The 21,112-nt window shown below is 40.5% G+C and overlaps 2 protein-coding genes across 3 annotated transcripts; both read left to right on the top strand.

The window, feature by feature from the left end:
- The first annotated feature begins 3,026 nt into the window (after nt 1–3,026).
- On the top strand, nt 3,027–7,924 carry mrpl42 (mitochondrial ribosomal protein L42). Its single transcript, XM_056277443.1, has 5 exons — nt 3,027–3,167; nt 3,842–3,905; nt 4,638–4,722; nt 4,934–5,097; nt 6,287–7,924. The coding sequence occupies exons 1-5, from the start codon at nt 3,089–3,091 to the stop codon at nt 6,330–6,332; spliced, it is 438 nt and encodes a 145-aa protein (XP_056133418.1). The 5' UTR covers nt 3,027–3,088; the 3' UTR covers nt 6,333–7,924.
- A 3,775-nt stretch (nt 7,925–11,699) lies between these two features.
- ube2nb (ubiquitin-conjugating enzyme E2Nb) lies at nt 11,700–20,522 on the top strand. 2 transcript variants are annotated; one of them, XM_056275634.1, is made up of 4 exons: nt 11,700–11,808; nt 13,083–13,329; nt 14,072–14,212; nt 17,083–20,522. In XM_056275634.1, exons 1-4 carry the CDS (start codon nt 11,779–11,781, stop codon nt 17,142–17,144), a joined length of 480 nt encoding a protein of 159 aa, XP_056131609.1. In that variant the 5' UTR covers nt 11,700–11,778; the 3' UTR covers nt 17,145–20,522. The 2 variants fall into 2 exon arrangements, with proteins under 2 accessions (XP_056131609.1, XP_056131608.1); XM_056275633.1 differs by lacking the exon at nt 17,083–20,522 and adding an exon at nt 14,800–15,052.
- Nucleotides 20,523–21,112: the final 590 nt, after the last annotated feature.

The following is a 21,112-nucleotide window of genomic DNA, read 5'->3' as shown; positions in this document are numbered from 1 at the left end:
TGTTGATGGGAGTTGAAACCCATTGTCAGCCTATTTGTTGATGCCCTTCTTTTTCGTTCTTCCTCCTGTGGTGGTGGAGGTACCACTGTGTACTATTATGGATGTAATATGATGTCACATCGATAACCCTTATGCCCCCACTCCATTTTATGGAGGTTATTGCTGATGGCACAGCTTATCCCCAAGTTTCCTCTCGGCTGCTAGAATGTTCACTCTTAAATTCAGTGTAAAGGTGTTCTGATTCTGAGATATTATGTCACAATTCAACAACTCAACCTTATAATAGCTCTTTCTAAAAAATATACAACAGGTTACCACATTGTAAGGTTTTCTTCAAACATAAAAACGGATTTGAATGTGTTACATGTAATACCATAAACACCCAGTTCAATCTAGAATAACATTGTCATAGGATTTGCTATATTTTAATCTCAATGAATCATTTAAGCCAGTTAGCAACTGGTATCTTCTCTTTGAGAAGTATGTTTTGTCATGGAAATTTAAGGATTAAGAGATGTAATTTCTTGCCATCTTAGAGATCACACAAACAAACGAAATACAAAGAATTACTGAGCCAAGATTTGTGCGTAGTGCCCTACCAAACTGAATTATATTGTAATATAGTTCAGGGTGTATGCCTCACTCCCTCAACTTGTAGGCAAAATGTTTTATTGTACATAGATATGCATTGCATTTTCAAGAATTTACTTACAATCAGGGTATCTACAGGTTACAAGTTAAATTTAAGACTTTTTTAGACTTTTTTAAGACCACCATGAATGCAATTTAAGACCCATTTCACGTCCATACTGGCAAAAAAACTATGAAGGATATAAAGGAAAATATGGAGTCCCAGAATTACTTGCAAAATATATTTATTAATGACTATACAGAGCTGAAGACAAAGGGCTGTTTACAACCATGTTCACTGAAATCATATAGAATGATGCAAAAAAAATGTACCTTATCCTGTAGTACGCTGGATAACAATGAACTCTTGTTGGTTTTGTATTCTGAACTCATAACCAACCACTCTTAATACAAACTCTACAGCTAATGCCTACACTATGTGTGTGTCTGAGTCTGTGTGTCTATGTGCGCACACAAGGACTAGGCTACGTTGATCTGAGCTCCTCTCTCTTGACCTCAATTTCCTCTACAATGTTCTTGAGCTCAGCTAATTTTTCCTTGCAGCCCCTCCTCAGAGCATTTGACTTTATTATGAGCTGGGCCATCTGACTTCCAGTCTTGCCTTCAGCCTGTTCTGCAAACATGTCTGCATCTCTAGCCAGACTTTCAGAAACGTCTTGGAGGGTTTTCCTTTTTTTCTTTAGTTCTTGCAGGTAATCCTCTGCAGCCTTTCTTTTCTGGGCCTTTGCATCGGACTCTTGCTTCCCTCTCTCTTGATCTAGGTGTATACGATACCTGGACCTGGCTGATGCTGCTGATGTCAAGAGTTCTTTTGTGAGAGGAACCTTGGTAACCCCTCCATATTGACTGTCAAAGTCACACACCAGTCTGTGTGCAACCATCGTGTCCTCCTGCATGTTGACAGTCTCAACGTCTTTGTTGACAAAAAAAGCCTCTCCACAGAGGCCTGTCCGTGGGACAAAATGAGGTCTCCCTTAATGAAGTCTGCCAGTCCAAATCGCGTGATGTACGCCGTCTTGTCCTTTCCACAGGTGAAGGTTTTAGTGATATCAGAGTCAGGGAACATGGTTGTAAACAGCTCGCCGATGCCATCGTTGCTGTCATGTGACTGATGTTTAGTCACCGTGTGTAATATCCATAGCACCTCCGCTTTCGATGTTGGCGTAGATCCAAATGCTGTACGAAGGTCGCTAACTGGAGGACTTGCAGAATCGGTCGTGTTGGGGGCGGATTTTACAGCTCCCGCTCCTGATGTGCGACAGTATTGGTCGATAGCGATTGTAATGATTTTATACCCATCGTCCCAAGTTGCAAAGTTCTTTTACATAAGTTGCAGCTGGCTTGAAACTGGTTTTCAGCAACCAGCACTGAATTCACTGTTCTCTAACCATCTATAATTAAACTTGCACTTACTCATTGTATGCACGTAACATTGGGTTTCGTTTTTCTAAGTACACGCTCGCCAAGGCCGTGGTTTCACGCCCGCTTTGCTTCGTCCGCTGTCTCTGCCAACTTCAACGACCTGCCTGGCCAGCTAAGCCCTTACGCTGGGTGTGCTGTGCTCCGATAAATTCTGTCCGGGCTGCAGTTAGCGTTAGTGATTATTGGTTCCATGCTCGTTCCCTTTTGTGGTTTTGTTACAGCGTAATCAAAACATTTCTTAAAATAAAAGTGAGACTGAGCTTTGTAACTTTATAAAAGTAACGTTAGTCAATTTTTATTTAAGACCTGTCAAAATCGTATTTAAGACTTAAAATAGACAATTTACGACAATTTAAGGCCTAAAATTGAGATTTTGCGATTTTAGACTTTTTAAGACTCCGCGGATACCCTGTGTAACAACGCCGTCCTTTCATCTCTACCCAGGAGACTCGAGAGGCTTAGCCCCCATGTCCAGCAGTCGGTCACTAACGGCTCCAACGACTCATGACCACTGAATGGCGCACTAACGAAGTCGAAACTAACACCTCCAACGACCGCCGCTGCTTGACACCGGATCACAAAGAGCCACGCATATCAATAGCTCTGATAACGACGGGCGTGGCTAAACATCTGAACACAAAAGAGCCACGGGCATCAATAGCTCTGATAACGACTCCAAAGAGAATAGATATCTGAGTTGCATCACCAGCTAAGTCTGACTAGCTTGGTCTGGTCAGAAAGGCACGAACTGAGCAAGCCTCTTGGGTGAGAGGCGAAACGCCCAGTTGCACTCGATTCAATTCCTTTGGATAACCATGAACTGGACGAATGAGGACATTCACAGACATAAATAATTCCTATAAATTTTCAGAGGTGGTTCATTTGCAAAGTAAGAAAATCAGGTGTGATGCCTCTCCAGTTCTGCACTCTTCCGAATTAAGTAGGGCGGAACTATGCGGCGAAGAGACGCTTATACGGAACTATTATCGTGACGTACAGTGCAGAAATTTTAAGCATGGCGTCGGGTTATTCGTACATGTTAAAAAGTATTTTGATACGATTTACAAATCCCGCCGTGCTACGACGTGGGCAAAGTAAGTACTTAAATTATATAAAGTAAGTGATACGTTAATACGAAGAATGATTCAGTTCAGCGACTTGAACGTTAGATATGCAAAGTAAAACCACGGCGCAGGAACGACTAGCCAAGTTAGCTTATTTGGTAATTAACAACAGATTTAGTTTTAACAACAAGATAAATCAGAGTTGACGTTTCATCGTTTTGTTTTGTTTTTGTTTTTTGGGGGGGGGCGGTCAACTTTGATGGATCGTTCCTCTCACAAGGTCATGGCGTCATAGAAACTGTACAGCCATTGCAATGAAAGATTTTATATGATTTGTATTTGTATGATTGTGAGGTTTTGTACTTAGTTTCACCGTCGGAAACTGCCTGGTGGAACACAGCAGGTAGTAAGGTAGCAGGTATACCCATCACAGAGCAGAATTTTTCACCAAGCTACTGTAATTCACAAACAGCAGGAAAGTGTGGTCTCTATTTGTTTATTTATAGAAGAGTAGAGGTTCCACTTCCTTTTGTATTTTCTTTAACGTCAAACAAATAAAACACTTTGAAGAGACGTTATCTTTTACCATCAGGTGTATGCGTGGATCCAGAGACGGGGTCTTATCCACTGCTCAGTCAATGGAAATGATCTCATCAATAAATGTACGATACTATTATATCTTACCTGCTGGTTATATATTGCAGCATGCTTGGTGCCAGCTTTTCAGAAGTCAAGTGTAAGTGGTTCTTCGCCTGCTGACTACAACTGGTAAGTCAGACAGTTCATTACAGATGCATTTAAATCCAAATGCATAATGCCTCTAGAAAACTAAGGTGCTCCATGGATCTTTCTCTATACAGTTGAAGGTTATACTGTGGCCAGAGCTTTTACTTAGTTTCAGCAGAGCAGTTCCCCTTTTACCTTGTGTCCTATTTTGTATGTTTTATTTTTTCTCTGTAGGGAAGAACCTCAGGTTAGAACCAATCCTTCGATAGTTTATGAATCACTATCTCATATCTTGGAGCTTGAAAAAGAATGTTCATGTATGAATAGTGTTTGCTTTTTTTCCGGTCCTGTTGTAGTGCCTTAACGTAATGTGTGTTTGTATTGGACTGCAGTCATGTTTCATTCCAAAGTAGGGCTCCTGTGGAATTTGCAGTCAAGTGTTTTTCATGATTAAAAACAGCAGTACTAACCTACCTCTTATCACTACACTTATGTTTCCGATGGAAATTGAGCCAAATAATGATTTATCTGTCGCACATTTTCCTCGGCAGAGTTGCAGCTTCTTTTTTTTTTTTACCCTAATGACACATCACTGCTGAATTTATACAGAGGAAATGCTGTATTATTTTTTCCCATAAAGATAGACTGATGGTTTGACTTAACTGACTTTGTTTGAGAGACATTATTGCGATAATGGCTTTAATGTTATATTTTTATCCATATAATTTGTGTTAAAATTATCAAGACGATAACTTATTACTCTCTGGAATACAGTCAAGTGGAAATCGGTTTGACTTCAGATGAAAAAACCATAGTCTGCTACCATCCCCCATTAGATGTTCCCTATGAACTAACACTGGTAAGTCTATGTTTTCTGGTCTTGGTAAGTTAGCTTGAACTTACTGTCTTGACCAACACTTTTGGAGCACAAAATATATATTCCTCCAGTTACTATCATTATTATTGCTGCCATAATTATCATTATTGTTGTTGGTGTTAATATATTTTTAACAGACTTTATTCAAAGCTGCAGAATAATCCTGATCCTGGTTGGTAATGTATTTTTGCAGCCCATTGAACGACCAGACCCTCTGACCAACCCAGCTGAGACACTTGACCAGGTGCTGAAGGTCCACCTCAGTAAAGAGGTTTTGAAGAACAAAGAAGGACCCACTATAGAGGAGCTAAGCAAGATGTTTTTCACAACCAAACACCGCTGGTATCCAAGAGGACAGTAAGTAATCCAGTAATACGCAGTGTTAAAAGACGTCACAACCTCTGTCAGTGGAATGGTTGTAAAAAAATTAAGTGGTTAGGCTACTGTCTTGCCACCGTGTACCTCTGGTTATTGGATAGATTTTTATTTTTGAAAATTTTTGAAATGAATGGAAAATTTTTTGCCCAATGTTTTTCCAGCAGCGTTTTTTGTTTATTTTTTTAATACCATATCTTGGTGGTGAACTTTGAGCAGTATTTTGCTTACTTTAATTGATAGGGACGGGTCAAGTTGAAAGAATCAAAAGTATTGGGTCTGTAATATTTCAAAAGCTTGGACAGTGCTCAAAGATAGACCACTTCAGTTTAACCCAGATCTCATCAAATACATATGAGGCATCATTTAGGATTGTACAGACATGCATTACTTTAGCACTGAGAAACTTGCCACTTTGATAAATATTTTCTCTTAAATGGTTTTGGTTATGAATACCAAATGGTTACGAATAGCATTTACCACATAGCCACATGGTCGCAACATCGCCAGTTCGAATCCAGCCAGTGACCTTTGTTGCGTGTCATACCCCTCTTTCTCCCCCAGTTCCTGTCTGCCTCCACTGTCACAAAAAAAAGTCGAGAGAAAAAAAAGTTTGTCTAGGCACCCAGGTAGCGTAGCAGTCTATTCTGTTGTCTACCAACACGGGTCGGCGGTTCGAATCCCTGTGTTACCTTTTGGCTTGGTCGGGCATCTCTACAGACACAATTGGCCGTGTATGCGGGTAGGAAGACGGATGTGAAGAGGAGGGTCATTGGCCAAGTACAGTTGGGGACAAAAAAAAAAGAGGGGGGGCGTTTGTCTGCATGATCAGAAGAACTGTCCAACAGCATTTTAATGAGATGTAGGTTAAAAAAATGTTGACATTATCTATTCTTTATGAGTGGGCTTCTGACTGATTGAGTCCCTGGACTGGCTAAGTCAACTGAGACGGGAAAGTGTGCTTTCAAGATGCCTTTGACCAAGATACCTTATTGCCAGTTGCTCTGTCTGAGCAATGCAGTGACGACAATAGATGGATTTGATACTGCACAACCCCCGAGGTGTGAATGTTAGTGAGTATATGAGTGTGTAGCAGGATAGTGTGTATGTAGCAGTAAACTCCCTACTGGAAAAAGGTCAAAGGCTGCTGTGCTTTGTTTGTCGCTCACAGGTACCACATGAGACGCATAAACAAGAATCCTCCAAAAGACCGATAACTGAGGATGATCTACTCAGTACTCAAGTCACCAAATGACTCATATATGGTTGTCTGATTGTCATTATTCTGTGTAATAAAGTGATAAATATTGTGTGCTCATGATGTCTTTTGATGGTTTAATTGATAAAAATGTTGGTCTTTTACTTACAGTGGCTTGCAAAAGTATTCATACCCCTTGAACTTTTCCACATTTTGTCACGTTTCGACCACAAACATAAATATATTTATTGGAATTTTATGCGAAAGACCAACACAAAGTGGCACACAATTGTGAAGTTCAAAGAAAATTATACATGATTTTAAAAAAAATTTACAAATAAAAAACTGAAAAATGCGGTGTGCAAAAGTATTCAGCCCCCCTGTGTCAATACTTGGTGGAACTGCCTTTTGCTGCAACTACAGCTGCAAGTCTTTTTGGGTATGTCTCTACCAGCTTTGCACATCTAGAGACTGAAATTTTTGCCCATTCTTCTTTTCAAAACAGCTCAAGCTCAGTCAGATTAGATGGAGAGCGTTTGTGAATGGCAGTTTCCAGATGTTGCCACAGATTCTCAATTGGATTTAGGTCTGGGCTTTGACTGGGCCATTCTAACACATGGATCTGTTTTGTTTTAAACCGTTTCATTGTAGCCCTGCCTTTATGTTTAGGGTCGTTGTCCTGCTGGAAGGTGAACCTCCACCTCAGTCTCAAGTCTTTTGCAGACTCCAACAGGTTTTCTTCCAAGATTGCCCTGTATTTGGCTCCATCCATCTTCCCATCAACTCTGACCATCTTCCCTGTCCCTGCTGAAGAGAAGCACCCCCAGAGCATGATGCTGCCACCACCATGTTTGACAGTGGGGATGGTGTGTTCAGAGTGATGTGCAGTGTTAGTTTTCCGCCACACATAGCGTTTTGCATTTAGGCCAAAAAGTTCAATTTTGGTCTCATCTGACCAGAGCACCTTCTTCCACATGTTTGCTGTGTCCCCCACATGGCTTCTGGCAAACTGCAAATGGGACTTCTTATGGTTTTCTTTTAACAATGGCTTTCTTCTTGCCACTCTTCCATAAAGGCCAGATTTGTGCAATGCACGACCAATAGTTGTCCTGTGGACAGATTCCCCCACCTGAGCTGTGGATCTCTGCAGTTCGTGCAGAGTCACCATGGGCCTCTTGGCTGCATCTCTGATCAGTGCTCTCCTTGTTCGGCCTGTAAGTTTAGGTGGACGGCCGTGTCTTGGCAGGTTTGCAGTTGTGCCATGCTCTTTCCATTTCCGGATAATGGATTGAACAGTGCTCCGTGAGATGTTCAAAGCTTGGGAAATCTTTTTATAGCCTAACCCTGCTTTAAACCTCTCCACAACTTTATCCCTGACCTGTCTGGTGTGTTCCTTGGACTTCATGATGCTGTTTGCTCCCCAATATTCTCTTAACAAACCTCTGAGGCCGTCACAGAACAGCTGTATTTGTACTGAGATTAGATTACACACAGGTTGACTCTATTTAGTCATTAGGTCAACATTCGATCATTCAGCAACTTCTGAAGGCAATTGGTTGCACTCAGAGAAAAGGGGGCTGAATACTTTTGCACACTGCACTTTTCATTTTTTTATTTGTAAATTTTTTTTAATCGTGTAATTTTCTTTGTACTTCACAGTTGTGTGCCACTTTGTGTTGGTCTTTCACATAAAATTCCAATAAAATATATGTTTGTGGTCGTAACTTGACAAAATGTGGAAAAGTTCAAGGGGTATGAATACTTTTGCAAGCCACTGTAGGTGGTGTTCAAACATCAGACCCTTCTACCCTTATTACTGTTACCCACTATGCCTGGAGACACTGCCAGGAATTCTGGGCCCCCTGACCTCAGTGTGTTTAATTTTAGTACAATATCACAATGACTGTTTAAATGCAGATCTTATTTCCTGGGGATCTTGTGAAACATGCTGGCTATCTATGCTAGTGTTTCACATTATGTCTTTATATGTAAGGTTATGTTGGTTAACACATTATCCTGAACTCACCTTGTATTGTCCATCTGTCTAATTAAATTCAGTTTATCAAAATAACTTGTATACTGATTGTACACTATTATAGAAATAAACATTTCTAATATCTAGTATGTAGAATAGAAAAGATATGTTGTACCTGATTGCATATTTTTTTTTAGTCCATTAATAAATATTTCTTTGTTGTAGCCATATGCTTATGAAAGCATCCTGGTTATCAGTATTGTCTCGTCTCCTGTCAGTAGTTGATAGAATATCCTCAGGATTTATCTCTTGATGAAATTACGTATTAAAGTGGAGGCGTGGTTTTCTGGTTTCTTGTTTTGGCAAGAGAAAGGTCAAAATACAATTTCACCCCCTGTGACTGACATGAGTTTGGTGTGAACTGTCAACCTCCCATTGTCTAAACAAGGTTAAATTACCTTGAGAAGTTTTGTATGTAGGATGCTGTTCATATATAGGCCAGAAAGACATTTTAAGCAGGTATAGTAATAGACGTGTGTATGTGCGTGTGCATGTGTGTGTGTGTTTTATATATATATATATTTTGGTCAGGGCTGTAAATAGATTTCAGCAAACCACCTATTCAAAACAGTTGTGAATTCACTACAATTGACCTTTTTATTCAGAAGGTTAGATACAGAACAAGTAACCTACACATATGCATGGCACATAAAACACAAGCCAGCGGTACAGTACAATGCAACATGTTACTACTTTGGGCAGCTCCCGTTAGGGGTCGCCACAGTAGATCCGTCTTTTCCTGTCCTCTGCATCTTCTGTCACATCAGCCACCTGCGTGTCCTCCTTCACCACATCCATAAACCTCTTCTCCTCTTCCCTGGCAGCTCCAAATTCAGCATCCTTCTCCCAGTATACCCAGCATCTCTCCCCCACACATGTCCAGACCACCTCAGTCTTGCCTCTCTTGCTTTGTCTCCAAACCATCCAACCTGAGCTGTCCCCCCCTGCCCTTCTTCGTCACCCCCAGCGAAAGTCTTAGCATCTTCAACTCTGCCACCTCCAGCTCCACCTCCTGTCTTCCTCAGTGCCACCGTCTCCCAACGAAAACTGCGATTCTCTGGCAGAGTGGGCCGCCGCGCAAAGATGGCTGGAAAGATGCGTAAATCAACGAATCTATAATAACAATAATGCTACATGTTATAACAGCCTTTCAAAAGCTTTAAGCCCGGCTTTCTCTCTTGCGGACATATGTAAGACGTTAAACTGTGTGCGTGCGTGGGTGTGTGTGTATGTTTTGTTCTATTATTCTGTTATCTGCCCCCCCCCCCCAGGCACGCAACCTTGGTGTGATCCCTGATCCCACCCTCTCCCTTGAGCCACATATCCGCCAAATGGTCAAATCCTCCTTCTACCACCTTCGCAACATTGCAAAAATAAGATCCTCTCTCACTCGCCCTGCTGCTGAGACACTGATCCATGCCTTAATCTCCTCCCGCCTTGATTACTGCGACTCACTCCTCTATGGCATCAGTGCTAGCTCTATCAAGAGACTCCAGTTGGTCCAGAACGCATCCGCCCGACTTGTAACTTTCACCAAATCCTGGCACCACAGCACCCCAGTCCTAAAAGACCTCCACTGGCTACCCATCTCCCACCGGATCAATTACAGACTCCTGGTTCTTACCTATAAAGCCCTTCACAATTTGGCTCCCCCATACCTCACCGATCCCCTCCCCCCCTACCAACCCTCTCGGTCCCTCAGATCCACCTCAGCCTCCCTTCTCTCTACCCCCAGGTCCAACCTCCGCGGCTTTGGTGACCGAGCCTTCTCCAGGGCAGCTCCCAGGCTCTGGAACTCACTCCCCCAAATCATTAGAGACTCAGAATCGCTCCCACTCTTCCAATCCCGTCTCAAGACACACCTTTTCTCCACTGCCTTCACGTGCCCCCCCCCCCCCCCGTCCGCTCATCCACCCCTGGTCTGGGGCAGGCTGGGGCCTGAGCGCTTGACCTGCATCTTTGATTTATGATGTTTGTTTTTCTTCCCCTTTATATCTGTCCAAGTCGGATGGATAAGAAGACACGCGTTGCGTTATCCTCCGAATTCGCGACAATATTGTTGCTGTATTGCAATGATGTCCGTCTGAATTAATTTTAAGTGCTTTTTAGATAAACACAAAGTGCAATCAGCAGAAACCCACCGTTGTAGTAGTAAAGTCCTATTTATTGCAATTCGACACTGCAGAATAGTCTACTCTGCGCGAGACACAATGACAGACAACGCGTAAAAAATCCCGCGAGCGTTTTTGCAAATCTAGGGTTACAACAAAACCCAAAATAAGTGTGTAATGTATGACGAGCCGTTTCAGCATCAATTCATTTCCACAGGCTGTCACAAATTCAATTCTAACTAGTTAGAATGCAAATTCTTGATATCAGAAATTCAGTTGCAACTAGTTATGGTGTGTATTTCTGATATCAGAAATTCGATTTTAATTAGTTAAAATGCACATTATTGATATCGGAAATTAAAATTTAACTAGTTAAAATGTCAATTCTTGATAATCGGAATTTCTATTTTAACTAATGAGATTGAAAACGTTTTTCTCATTCATTTCAATGGGAGTTGGAATGTGACCTAGTTAAAATGCAAATTTCTGATATCGTACAATCAATTATTGATATCAACAACTAGTTACGATACCGATTTCAGATATCATGAATCCAATTCTTATTAGCTGGAATGCAAATTGTTGATAGCAGAAATTAAATTCTAACTAGTTGAAAATAAAAAAAATGTGATATAAATACAATTTTCAATATCAACAATTTAATTTAATTCTTTATCAAATTTCTCATTTAATAATACAGGGTCACCACAATGTCTAAAAAGAATTAAGGAAGAGAAACTGAATAAAATGAGAGTAGAAATGGGATTGTCGTGCGCCGAAGCTGCGAAAGAGAAGTTCAAAAAGAACCGGGCAGGAAAAGGAATGGAGCTGACCGGAAGACCAGAATGTCTGCATGGACAAGAAAAGGTTTTTGGCATTCGTTGCCATGGTCAGAATTTTGCTCTGCTGAAATAAAGGAGAAGTTGGAAAGGATCAAGATGGTGCGGGACGCTGTCAGGAGATAGTTGAATGTTTTTTGACATAGCTGGAGGAGATGCAGATGTTACACTGCGGGAAGAATTTGCATAAACTCAGACTGGGTCTGGGTTATAGAATGGACATTGTTGTGAATGGGGTCACTTTGGGCGTACAGTGTACTGTGACGTTCTTATACTTCAGTAGATGGCGGTAATGCGACATTTTGGATGCCAGCCGTCAATAAAAACCAATAAGAAGTAGAAGAAGCTAAAATGGCCTGCCATACATCCGCAGCCACCGGAAGAAACGTCAACGTGTGGCGCGCGGCCCCTCCCATCAACCCAGCCAACCCGACCTGCAGAAGGCGACTCGTCGGCTAAAAATACAAGAGATCACACAATATGGCCGGTTTGCCCCGTAGGATTATAAAGGTACGCTCACTACTTCGCGGCGTGTCTCTCCCGATAAACACCCGTGGGATAATTATTTGTATTTTCAAACTACTTTAACGTGTACTTGCTAGCTACATCTTAGCGTAGCTAGCGAGAGCACTCGTCTCCGGTTCACAAGCTAACACGATAGCTAGCCTCTCGACAACTAGTTTGTTTTGCTACTTCCGTTTACTCCCTTCTCCACCGTGTCTCTGATTCGTGAGTCAACGATCACATCTTTAAAATATAACATTGATTCTGACGCCCCGCCAATGAAACACAGTCAACAGCAAACCCAATTTAACCAGTTGGTGGTTAGTCGTTTGAATGGGCTAATTAGCCAAAATAAGCCCCAGTTAAAATGAGGCTTACGTGTCGCGCTAACGTTTAAGTAAATGGGTTCCGTATTTATAATTGCACTGTGCAGATAAATTCTGCAACTTTTGCCGGATCAATTATTTAGCAAGGAAAGCAGAAATGAAAGGCTCTTTGCGTTGCTGTCCTCAGACCAGCATTAACACTAAACCCCATCACAACTTTGGTGGGGCCAGGCCCAGGGGTAGGCGCGATCTTTTTTTTTCTTTTTTTTTTTGGAGATGTCTAGATTTGTAGTTAAACGCCTTGGCAATCTTGAATGAGGTCAACAATTTTGATGGGTGTGAGCAAGCTTCAAAGTTTTAGATTTAGTCAAGATTACTGATTGAGCAAGCACAGTCGGTCGTAGGGCTTTTAGGTGAGCATCTTTGCCCCGGGCTGCAGCTCCTCAACTGTACCTGGTTAGTCAGACGTTGAATTGTGTAAAATGGTCTGGTTACCCTCCATGATGTTTTTATGTTACTGATGCTTGTCTTCCGTTTCATATAATTATTTTTCATTGTGTTGCTGTTTAACACTATCTTCAGTCATTGTATAGGGTACGCTTTGTTCCTCCCTCTCACCCTTTTTAATGTGTGGTGTATTTTCACTGATCTCGCAGATAAAAATGTATGATATTGATTAGTTGTATCACACTAATCTAAGTTGCATGAAACAGTCCTTGCATCAATTTCAAACAAAATATGACCCGTTGAAAATATGCTTCTTTGTTTTATACTTTATTTTTTTATGTAAGCTCTTGTATGCGCTATTTACCAACTATTTACTAAGCCCCAAACAAGTTTTGTCATTCTCTTTGTAGTTCTAGACTGTGCATTTTAGGATGCTGCATTGATGGTTTTGCATTGAAGAGCTCAACACATTTTTAAACCTGGCTTCTCTGCATTGCACATGTCTAGGAGACACAGCGGTTGTTGGCAGAGCCTGTCCCAGGAATCAAGGCCGAGCCTGATGAGGGGAATGCGCGTTACTTCCATGTGGTCATTGCTGGACCCCAAGACTCCCCATTCGAAGGAGGCACCTTTAAACTTGAATTATTTCTTCCAGAAGAGTATCCCATGGCAGCTCCAAAAGTGCGATTCATGACCAAAATCTACCACCCAAATGTTGACAAGTTGGGAAGAATATGTTTAGACATTTTGAAAGGTAGGAATGGACACAACAGTCAGAATCATTTCAGTCATCCTGGAAAATATTTGTACCATAAATGGCCTTGGTGTCGTTATTGCAGAGACAGTGTACAGAAATGCCAAGTCCTTGATAAAGAACATGACAACATGACCTTAACAATTGTGCAATCAGACCGTGCATGGCACATCATAAAGGTGACATATATATATTCAACTTTTAGTGTGCTCAGCATCCTGAATGTTTCAATGTTACATATGACCAATCCACTGTTAAGGCAATAATATCACAACAAAGGCCTTTTTTTCACTTTAATAATGCATGGTAATTTTTTTTTTAGCTTTACAACTATCATCCAGGCACTATTGTGGGACAGCACATCCATTGCACTGCTGGCTATGAGTATTATAAACTCATCATTTCATACCATGCCTCAGTCTACAGCAAATGTAGCCAAATTAGGTAAAACTTGTCAAGGATAATACTGTCACTTAATGACAAGGAAACAAAAATCCAAAAGAGACAAGATATGTTTCTCTGATTAGCAGAAAATCCATGGTTTGGAATCTGCATGTTGTCAGCGTGCTGCTCTCACATCTCCATCAGTTTTCATGTTGGGTACTGTTAGTAGTTTGTCTCATCACTGAAAGTGACAATGGCTCTCTGTTGTCTTTTATCTTTTAACCAGAAATTTTTTTAGACTGATTTCCCCTTTCCTATGTGTTTTTGTGAACCTTTTTTTGAACTTTTCCCTTTCCAGATAAGTGGTCTCCAGCCCTGCAGATCCGTACAGTGTTGCTATCGATCCAGGCGTTATTAAGTGCTCCCAACCCAGACGACCCCCTGGCAAATGACGTCGCAGAGCAGTGGAAAACAAATGAAGCCCAAGCCATTGAGACAGGTGAGTATTTGTTTGAGGCTTTTTGTTTTTGTTTCCTTAAAAGGTTTCATGGAACCATGTTTTCATGATAAGAATCAGAATCCATTTTATAAACCAAGAAAGCTTTGCAAATGCAAGCAGTTTAACTTATATGAAGATAACCACATGTTAGATTGACCATTTAGCAGCTGACTGATGCAGTAAAAAGATATGCCAAGGTGATGGTTAGTTGTACTAAAACCATGTGGTGTTTATTCACCAAAAAAAAACAAAAAACGCAGCAGCACAAACACTGCAGCAACATGGGTAGTGAGACCTAACCAGCAACCCAGACAGATAGAAACTGGCGCCTTTTATATTTTGTCACTGGTTTACTAAATTGGATGCTTCCATTAACGGGTTCTCAAAATATTATCATATGGTACATTACCATAGACCATCTATATAGAATATAATGTAGCACATAATATTTACAATTATCTGTTAACCCACAAAATAACACATAAACTTAATTACACTAAATAGACATGTACACCAAACCCCCCACTCTCCTATCCTATCACTTGGTCCCTCCTGGAACGTTTATGTTGGTGTTCATACCCCCGGAGGACTCTTTTGCCGAACACCCTGGAGCAGACACAGGACAGGTAAGGTTTATGCAGAAAACTCAAACAATGTTTGCTAAACTATCGCACCAGCACATACTTTATACCATGATATTATAGCACATAGATGTTATTGCACAAAACTCAGCAGAACTTAATTTTAACCATTGTTCATAAATTATGCACAAATATATGCAAAGCAGTATTGTCGCAGCTTAATCTAACTCCATTCTCTTTTCAGGCGGAGCAGAGTACCCACTACGGCACCTGCCAGAAGACAACACAATCAATCACGGTTTAAAATGTCCAATAAATATTCAATAAGAGTCAATAAATATTTTATACAAAATATGCAATGTGCAAAATATTCTGAGCAAATCTTGCTAATAAAGGGCAAATATTGTTACCAAAGTGCAAAGTGCCATTGTTAAAATACATAGTTAAGTTGTTTGTTAAAAGTGCAATTAATACAAAACCCCAGTTGTGCAATATTTACAAGGCCAAAACCATCAGTCGCTAGTAATAAAGTGCCCTTCATTACACCACATGAACGTAAACGGATTTCAAGAAGCTAGAGTATTAAAGTGTACACTTGGTACACACTGAGGTGCCAGCAAAATGCAATCTGTGTCGAAAATAACAACAGATATACTCCCTTCATCCAAACCCTTCCAAAAAAATTTAACCGAACTTCTCACAGTCCACATAAAAGCATTGGCACTTATATATTTAACTGTCATGAAGGAACATTAAAAGGATTAATTGGGCGATGACTGCTTAAGATTGTGGGAAAACCAAGAAACCCGATTCACTGAGTGTTAAGTTGTAATAGACCTCAGTGTTGCTAAAATTAAAGTAGGTCAATTTGTTATTTATATATGCTGAGGAAAGCTGGTAATTTCTTAACTGTAGAAAATTATCCCGGAAATGCAGTGGTGCAAGTGGGCCATGACATGGGACGTGACAGGGAAATGGTGTTTGGACAAGAAATGAATACCGTAATGCATTTTTCCTTGGTGCTACTGTGAGTGCGTAAGTTTTTTGTATGGGTAACCCCATACTATGCAGGGCTCCATACAGCAGCTAATATGGTTGCATAGGCCATGACCATAAATCTGTCCAATGCCACCAAAAAAATTAACCAGCGGCATGAGTAGTCTTTTTTTTGTGCCTTTTTGGTAAAATAAATTTCTGTGCATTACTTCATCATCCTGCTTTAGAATACGTACCAGGGACATTTGTGTCTTGCTGAGCTCATACCTAGTGTTCTCCGTGCACAAACAGGAAGTAAACTAGAGTGCGCAGATTTTCACTTACTAAAGGAGACATGTCCAATCACATTAAAGCGTAGGCCTACAAAACTTTTTTTTTTTTTTGGTCGGAAAATTGGCCCACAACTTGGTATGCCTAGAGGAAGCCCATGCCGCCTTTGTCTGTTGAGGCCAACAATTCGGCAGTCCCAGCCGAAGAAACAGATTCCAACCCAGAGTAACAGACACATCAGTGGAATCGATGGAGGAAAACTGAGCAGCCACTTACAGTTAAAAAGCCCAAGAAGAGTTATACCTTTTCATCCTGGGTGACTCAAAGAATGTGCCTGGCTGTTTATTTTTGTGCGGACTGACTTGTAGGCAACTCAAAATTTGCATCTGCAGTTACCAAGTTTAAGCACAAGACCCTCAAACTTAATAACAAAAGCCATAAGCACACCCAATGCAGGGAGCTGCCCCTTCCTAGCAGTGTTTCGTTGCTAAGAAGTGGCATCTCCTGATGAGGTATGTGATGTTAATTCAGTTTAACATAGCATATAATATCCCCAAAGAAGAAATTTAAATCACAAATATTTGCTCAAAAAAATGAATGCGTTGAAGAAAGTCCAGCATACAGTAACAATACAGCATGTGTGCACTTCATTGGGGTGATAAAAGAAAAAGTCAGATAAAGTCATTCAGTTGAGCAGTGTCTGGTGCAGTGACAACTTTTTGGTGTAACCAAAGTATGTGCAAGGGTCACCGTTTAAGAAGACTTAGAGCCACAGGTGTAAAATGTTAGTCTCAAACCCTGCATACTATTTGGCAATGAAATGGTGAACGCTGGCAGTTTGTAGTGCTACGTCCATTGAGCTAATACACAACCTCTATTCTCACCCTCCATCCCTGCACAACCTTACTCACTGCCTTTCTCCTCTCTCTCTTTCTGTCTCGGTTTCTTCTGTCCTTCCCTTCTCTCCTCCAATTTCTTTTTTTTTCCCTTTTTTGTGTGTGTGTATCTTTCTCCCTTTCCCAGCGAAATCATGGACCAGGCTCTATGCAGGCAAAAACAACGAAGATGAGAGAAGAGGCGTCTGAATGTGATTCACAGAATGTACTCCTATTCTGTCAAGATGGTCTCCCCCTGGGCACAAGAAAAACAAAAGGCAAAAACATTACAAGTCCAAACCTATTCAAAAATGAGATGACGAGATTTACTGCAGAAGACCTCTGGGTGACTTATTTTCCTTTCCAAAATCCATTAGCTACACATTATACTTGGTCCTATGCCACTGTTTAAATGCATGGACAGAAGCTGATACCCTCCCTACATCATTATTAAAAAAGTGTGTTGGAACCCCCCCCCCCCCACAAGGTATGCCGTAACAAGAAAAAAATGTGCTGATGCAAAAAAAACTTTAAACACGCTTCATATAATTTTTCGACATATTTGTATGTGTTTTTGTCAAGAATAACACATCCTGTGTCCATATGATAAGACGTCCATATTTTAACCAGTTTTTAAAACTAAACCGCTGTCCTTTTCCCTATTTCCATAATCAGCAAGGCGGATTATATGGAAATGAGGGACTTGTACCCCCCCCTTAATTTTAAGGACTTTGCTGCAAATAAGGCCTTATTGCAGCTTCACACGTTGCAACAATATGATTTGTAGCATTTTCGCACCTATTGTGTCCTGCTAGTTTAACTTGCTAACACTTATGATCAATTTCAGACAGGCGAAACTGATTCACCTATCTGTGATTTCCTTTATTGGATTATTGAGCATGCATAAAGACATAAAATCAGTTTATTCAGGGGATTATGGAAAATATTTCCGATACAAAAAATGGAGACAAAACTCTGCGATATTTTCAAAGCAGCGTAGTAAGTTGATCAAAATGCTAATCAGGCTTCTGAATTCAGTAAATCTTAACTCCCAAATAGATCTTTTGTTGAAAACCCTCGGACACCTTTTTTTTTTAAAGCTTTGGCACGGTATAAGTGAAGATTTACAAGAAGCTGTAATTTGACACTTTTGTGGAACTGAGGATGCGATCTGTCCTGTATTGCGTGAAACTTAACATTTTCATACACAGGCCAAAGAGGCTCAAAGGCACCAATATGTACTGCACACGTTCACTGTTTCACCTGTTAAATAGATTTGTAGAATTCACATATGTTGTCGATTACCTGACTTGAGTTGCCGGCAGCATCAACAAATCTGTTAACCACAACCAAAATGTGCAAGTGTTTAGTTGTCAGCCAGTATTAATGTTAGAGCTTTCTTGACCCCTGTGGTCCTGTGACTTTAGCTCTTATGATTGTCTTTACACTGGGTATAGTTTGATTGAGACGACAGGTTTTTGAGCTAGACTAATCAGTCTGAGGAGAGGCTTGGGGTCAAATAGTCAAAATACATTAAAGTTAGCAGTTAAAAGTTCTGAAAATCTGCTCCTCCTTAGCCTCAGATGCTGTGGTTGAGATGTTTTTTTTCCCATGCTTTTGATAACTTGTGGTTCAGTCCTCCCCAGATCTGCACAAGTGCCAATAACGGTTTGCCATTGTTGGGCTAACAGTTGTGTCTTTGCAAACCTGCTTAGACAGTGAAGGAGGATGGCGGCGGTCGTGTTTGAGTTACAGACTTAAACTGTGCCATTTCCAACACAGGTTAGATTGAGACGGCGTATCTTGTTCTGTTTTTTGTTCAATACAGTGTTTTAATCATGACACATGTTTTTTCATTATGCATATTTGCATGCATACACATATGGATGCATACACATGTTGCAAAGTCATAGAATCCGTATGCTGTCTCAGACTACATGTTAGGGGTGTGTTGAAAATGACGCCCACTTAAAGGGTGTTATAGGCAAAGGTTTATCTGGTTTAAAAAAAAAATTTTTTTTGTCTGTCCATACTATCTGTTGCCTATTATTTTTTTATTTTCTGTGTATACTGCATCTTAAAACATGTACCATTACCAAACCAATATCAGGGCATTTCAAACCATTTTCTTTTCTTTATTTCAAAACGATATTGAAAAACTGCGCTCTCGAGTTTTCTTTAAGGGGAAGGTGCAGAATTTTTATCCGCCCCGCCAAACAATTGCGAAATTAATTTAATGCTGCAGTGTTGAAATCGCTGTTTGCATTATTCATTCATAGGGTGCCAAAAGCAAGGAATGATAATTGATTTTCTTGACCCCAGAAGGGAAATTGGGTTAATGCAGTAAAAAAGAAGAGTATAGATAACAATGCAAACAATTAGATTATTTGTAATAGTAATTGAAAAAGGGGTCTTATTTATGCCTACACAGTTCTTAGTGTGTAAAACCAGTTCTGTGCAGAAGTCAGTCATATATAGTGCAAGGCCGTAAGTCAAAAACCCAATGCAGGTGAGACCATTTTCAAAGTGTAAAGTGACTTGTAGGACAGACTTGTGAAAATCTCGAACCTTTCCTTTTATGAGCCCTTATATATACAGTAAGGGGTCGGGGTGGGCTTCTTTACGAAAACATGCCATTGTCACCTGAGGAGGCATAAAAGACTCATCAATAAGTAGCTTAGATCCTCCACCATGTTGCTTTTGTATGAATCGCCTGGAAATTAACTCAATGTTATGTCTAAACCTTCCTTCTTTTTTTTTCTTCTTTTTTTTTTAAGTGTTGTGATTTTTTTTTTTTACGTGCTCCTTCATTTCGATCATAGGCTTGGTGCTTTGCAGGCTTGGTGTTTGATAGATGTTTTTTTTTTCTTTTGTTTTTGTTCTGAACCCTCACCCAGAAATGTTTCCTAACCCTCCATAAGTGCTACATTTACACAAGTCCTGAAGGAGGATTGAGGCTTCAAACCTGGTTAATTTATTTTTTTTCCTTGAGGGACTTAACAATAACAGATAAAAATCAAGTCACTGGATTTTTGAGGCATCTAGATCAACGCGTATAAAGATCCTAATCAGCTCCCCGTGTGTAAAAAAAAAAATGAGGCAGGAAAGTTCTATCGGTAATCTCAATACATTTGCATACATGGATCTTCAAATACTCTGTAAATAAACTGAGTTGAGTAAGCGGAGGTCCTCCTTGTGTGTGTGTTGTGGATTTTACTTTGTCTTAAAAATGAAAATGTGTCGGACAAGTTTTAATTGTCAAATGCACAACAATATAGCGTGGCAGGCATTGCTGGCAAGAAATGCTTAGGCATCAGTTCAACCTCAAAAAAGCTAAAGAATATGACATAACGGATGAACTTGAAGCCAAAAAATTGTAAAAATTGGCAAAAAAAAAAAATTGAATTATAAACTTACAGTATTTACAGTCCTGCATGAGAAATTAAAAACTAAAGCTAAAATAACTAAAAATAGACTAAAAGTAAGCTAAAATTCAGTGTATACAGGCTGGAGAGGAATAAACTTAAACTAAACTGAAGTCACATTAAATCTAATATTAACAATTGACATGGAAATGTAACAGTGTTTACAGAGGTATGCTTTTGTAATATATATGTTAAATGTACCTGTACGTAGTGCAGGAGTGGTATGGCTGAAAGTGAACAGTGCAGAATAAAGTGAAGTATGTGCATTTTGCACAAGAGAGGTGTGTGTGCGCGTGCGTGTGTGCTCAAGTGCCAAGGGTTTGTGCTCAGGAGTCTTATGGCATGTAGGAAAAAGCTTTCCTTAAGCCTGTTGGTTCGGCCCGGATGCTCCAGTAATGTTTGCCAGATGGTTTTGGAGTAAACAGTTTGTGGCTGCAGTCCCCAACTATCTGCTAGGCTTTCCTCCTGCGCCTCTGGATGTAGAGGTCCGGCATGGCTGGTAGCTCAGTCCTGGTGATGTGCTGCGCTATTTTCACCACCCTTTGTAGGGTAGTGCAGCTGCCATACTAGGCGGTGATGCAGCCAGTCAGGATACTCTTCGATGGTGCATCTGTAGAAGTTGCAAAGTATCCTGGTGTTCATTTCAAACTTACTCAGCCTGTGGAGGAAGAAGAGCCATTGTCTCGCTGCCTAGATGATGATGCCGATGTGGTGTTACCAAGTCAGGTCTTCACTGATGTAAACCCCGAGGAG

The sequence above is a fragment of the Lampris incognitus genome, chromosome 3, assembly GCF_029633865.1.
Source record: "Lampris incognitus isolate fLamInc1 chromosome 3, fLamInc1.hap2, whole genome shotgun sequence".
Taxonomy (NCBI): Eukaryota; Metazoa; Chordata; class Actinopteri; order Lampriformes; family Lampridae; genus Lampris; species Lampris incognitus.
Note: the sequence above shows the minus strand (reverse complement) of the source record. Positions and strands in the feature narration are given on the sequence as shown.

Excerpts from the sequence above, each read along its gene's own strand:
- mrpl42 (XM_056277443.1), top strand. The coding sequence starts at position 3,089 with ATGGCGTCGGGTTATTCGTACATGTTAAAAAGTATTTTGATACGATTT. Across the intron at positions 3,168-3,841 it reads CGTGCTACGACGTGGGCAAA|CATGCTTGGTGCCAGCTTTT; the intron begins GTAAGTACTTAA and ends TATATATTGCAG. Across the intron at positions 3,906-4,637 it reads TCGCCTGCTGACTACAACTG|TCAAGTGGAAATCGGTTTGA; the intron begins GTAAGTCAGACA and ends TCTGGAATACAG.
- ube2nb (XM_056275633.1), top strand. The coding sequence starts at position 11,779 with ATGGCCGGTTTGCCCCGTAGGATTATAAAG. Across the intron at positions 11,809-13,082 it reads TGCCCCGTAGGATTATAAAG|GAGACACAGCGGTTGTTGGC; the intron begins GTACGCTCACTA and ends GCACATGTCTAG. Across the intron at positions 13,330-14,071 it reads ATGTTTAGACATTTTGAAAG|ATAAGTGGTCTCCAGCCCTG; the intron begins GTAGGAATGGAC and ends TTCCCTTTCCAG.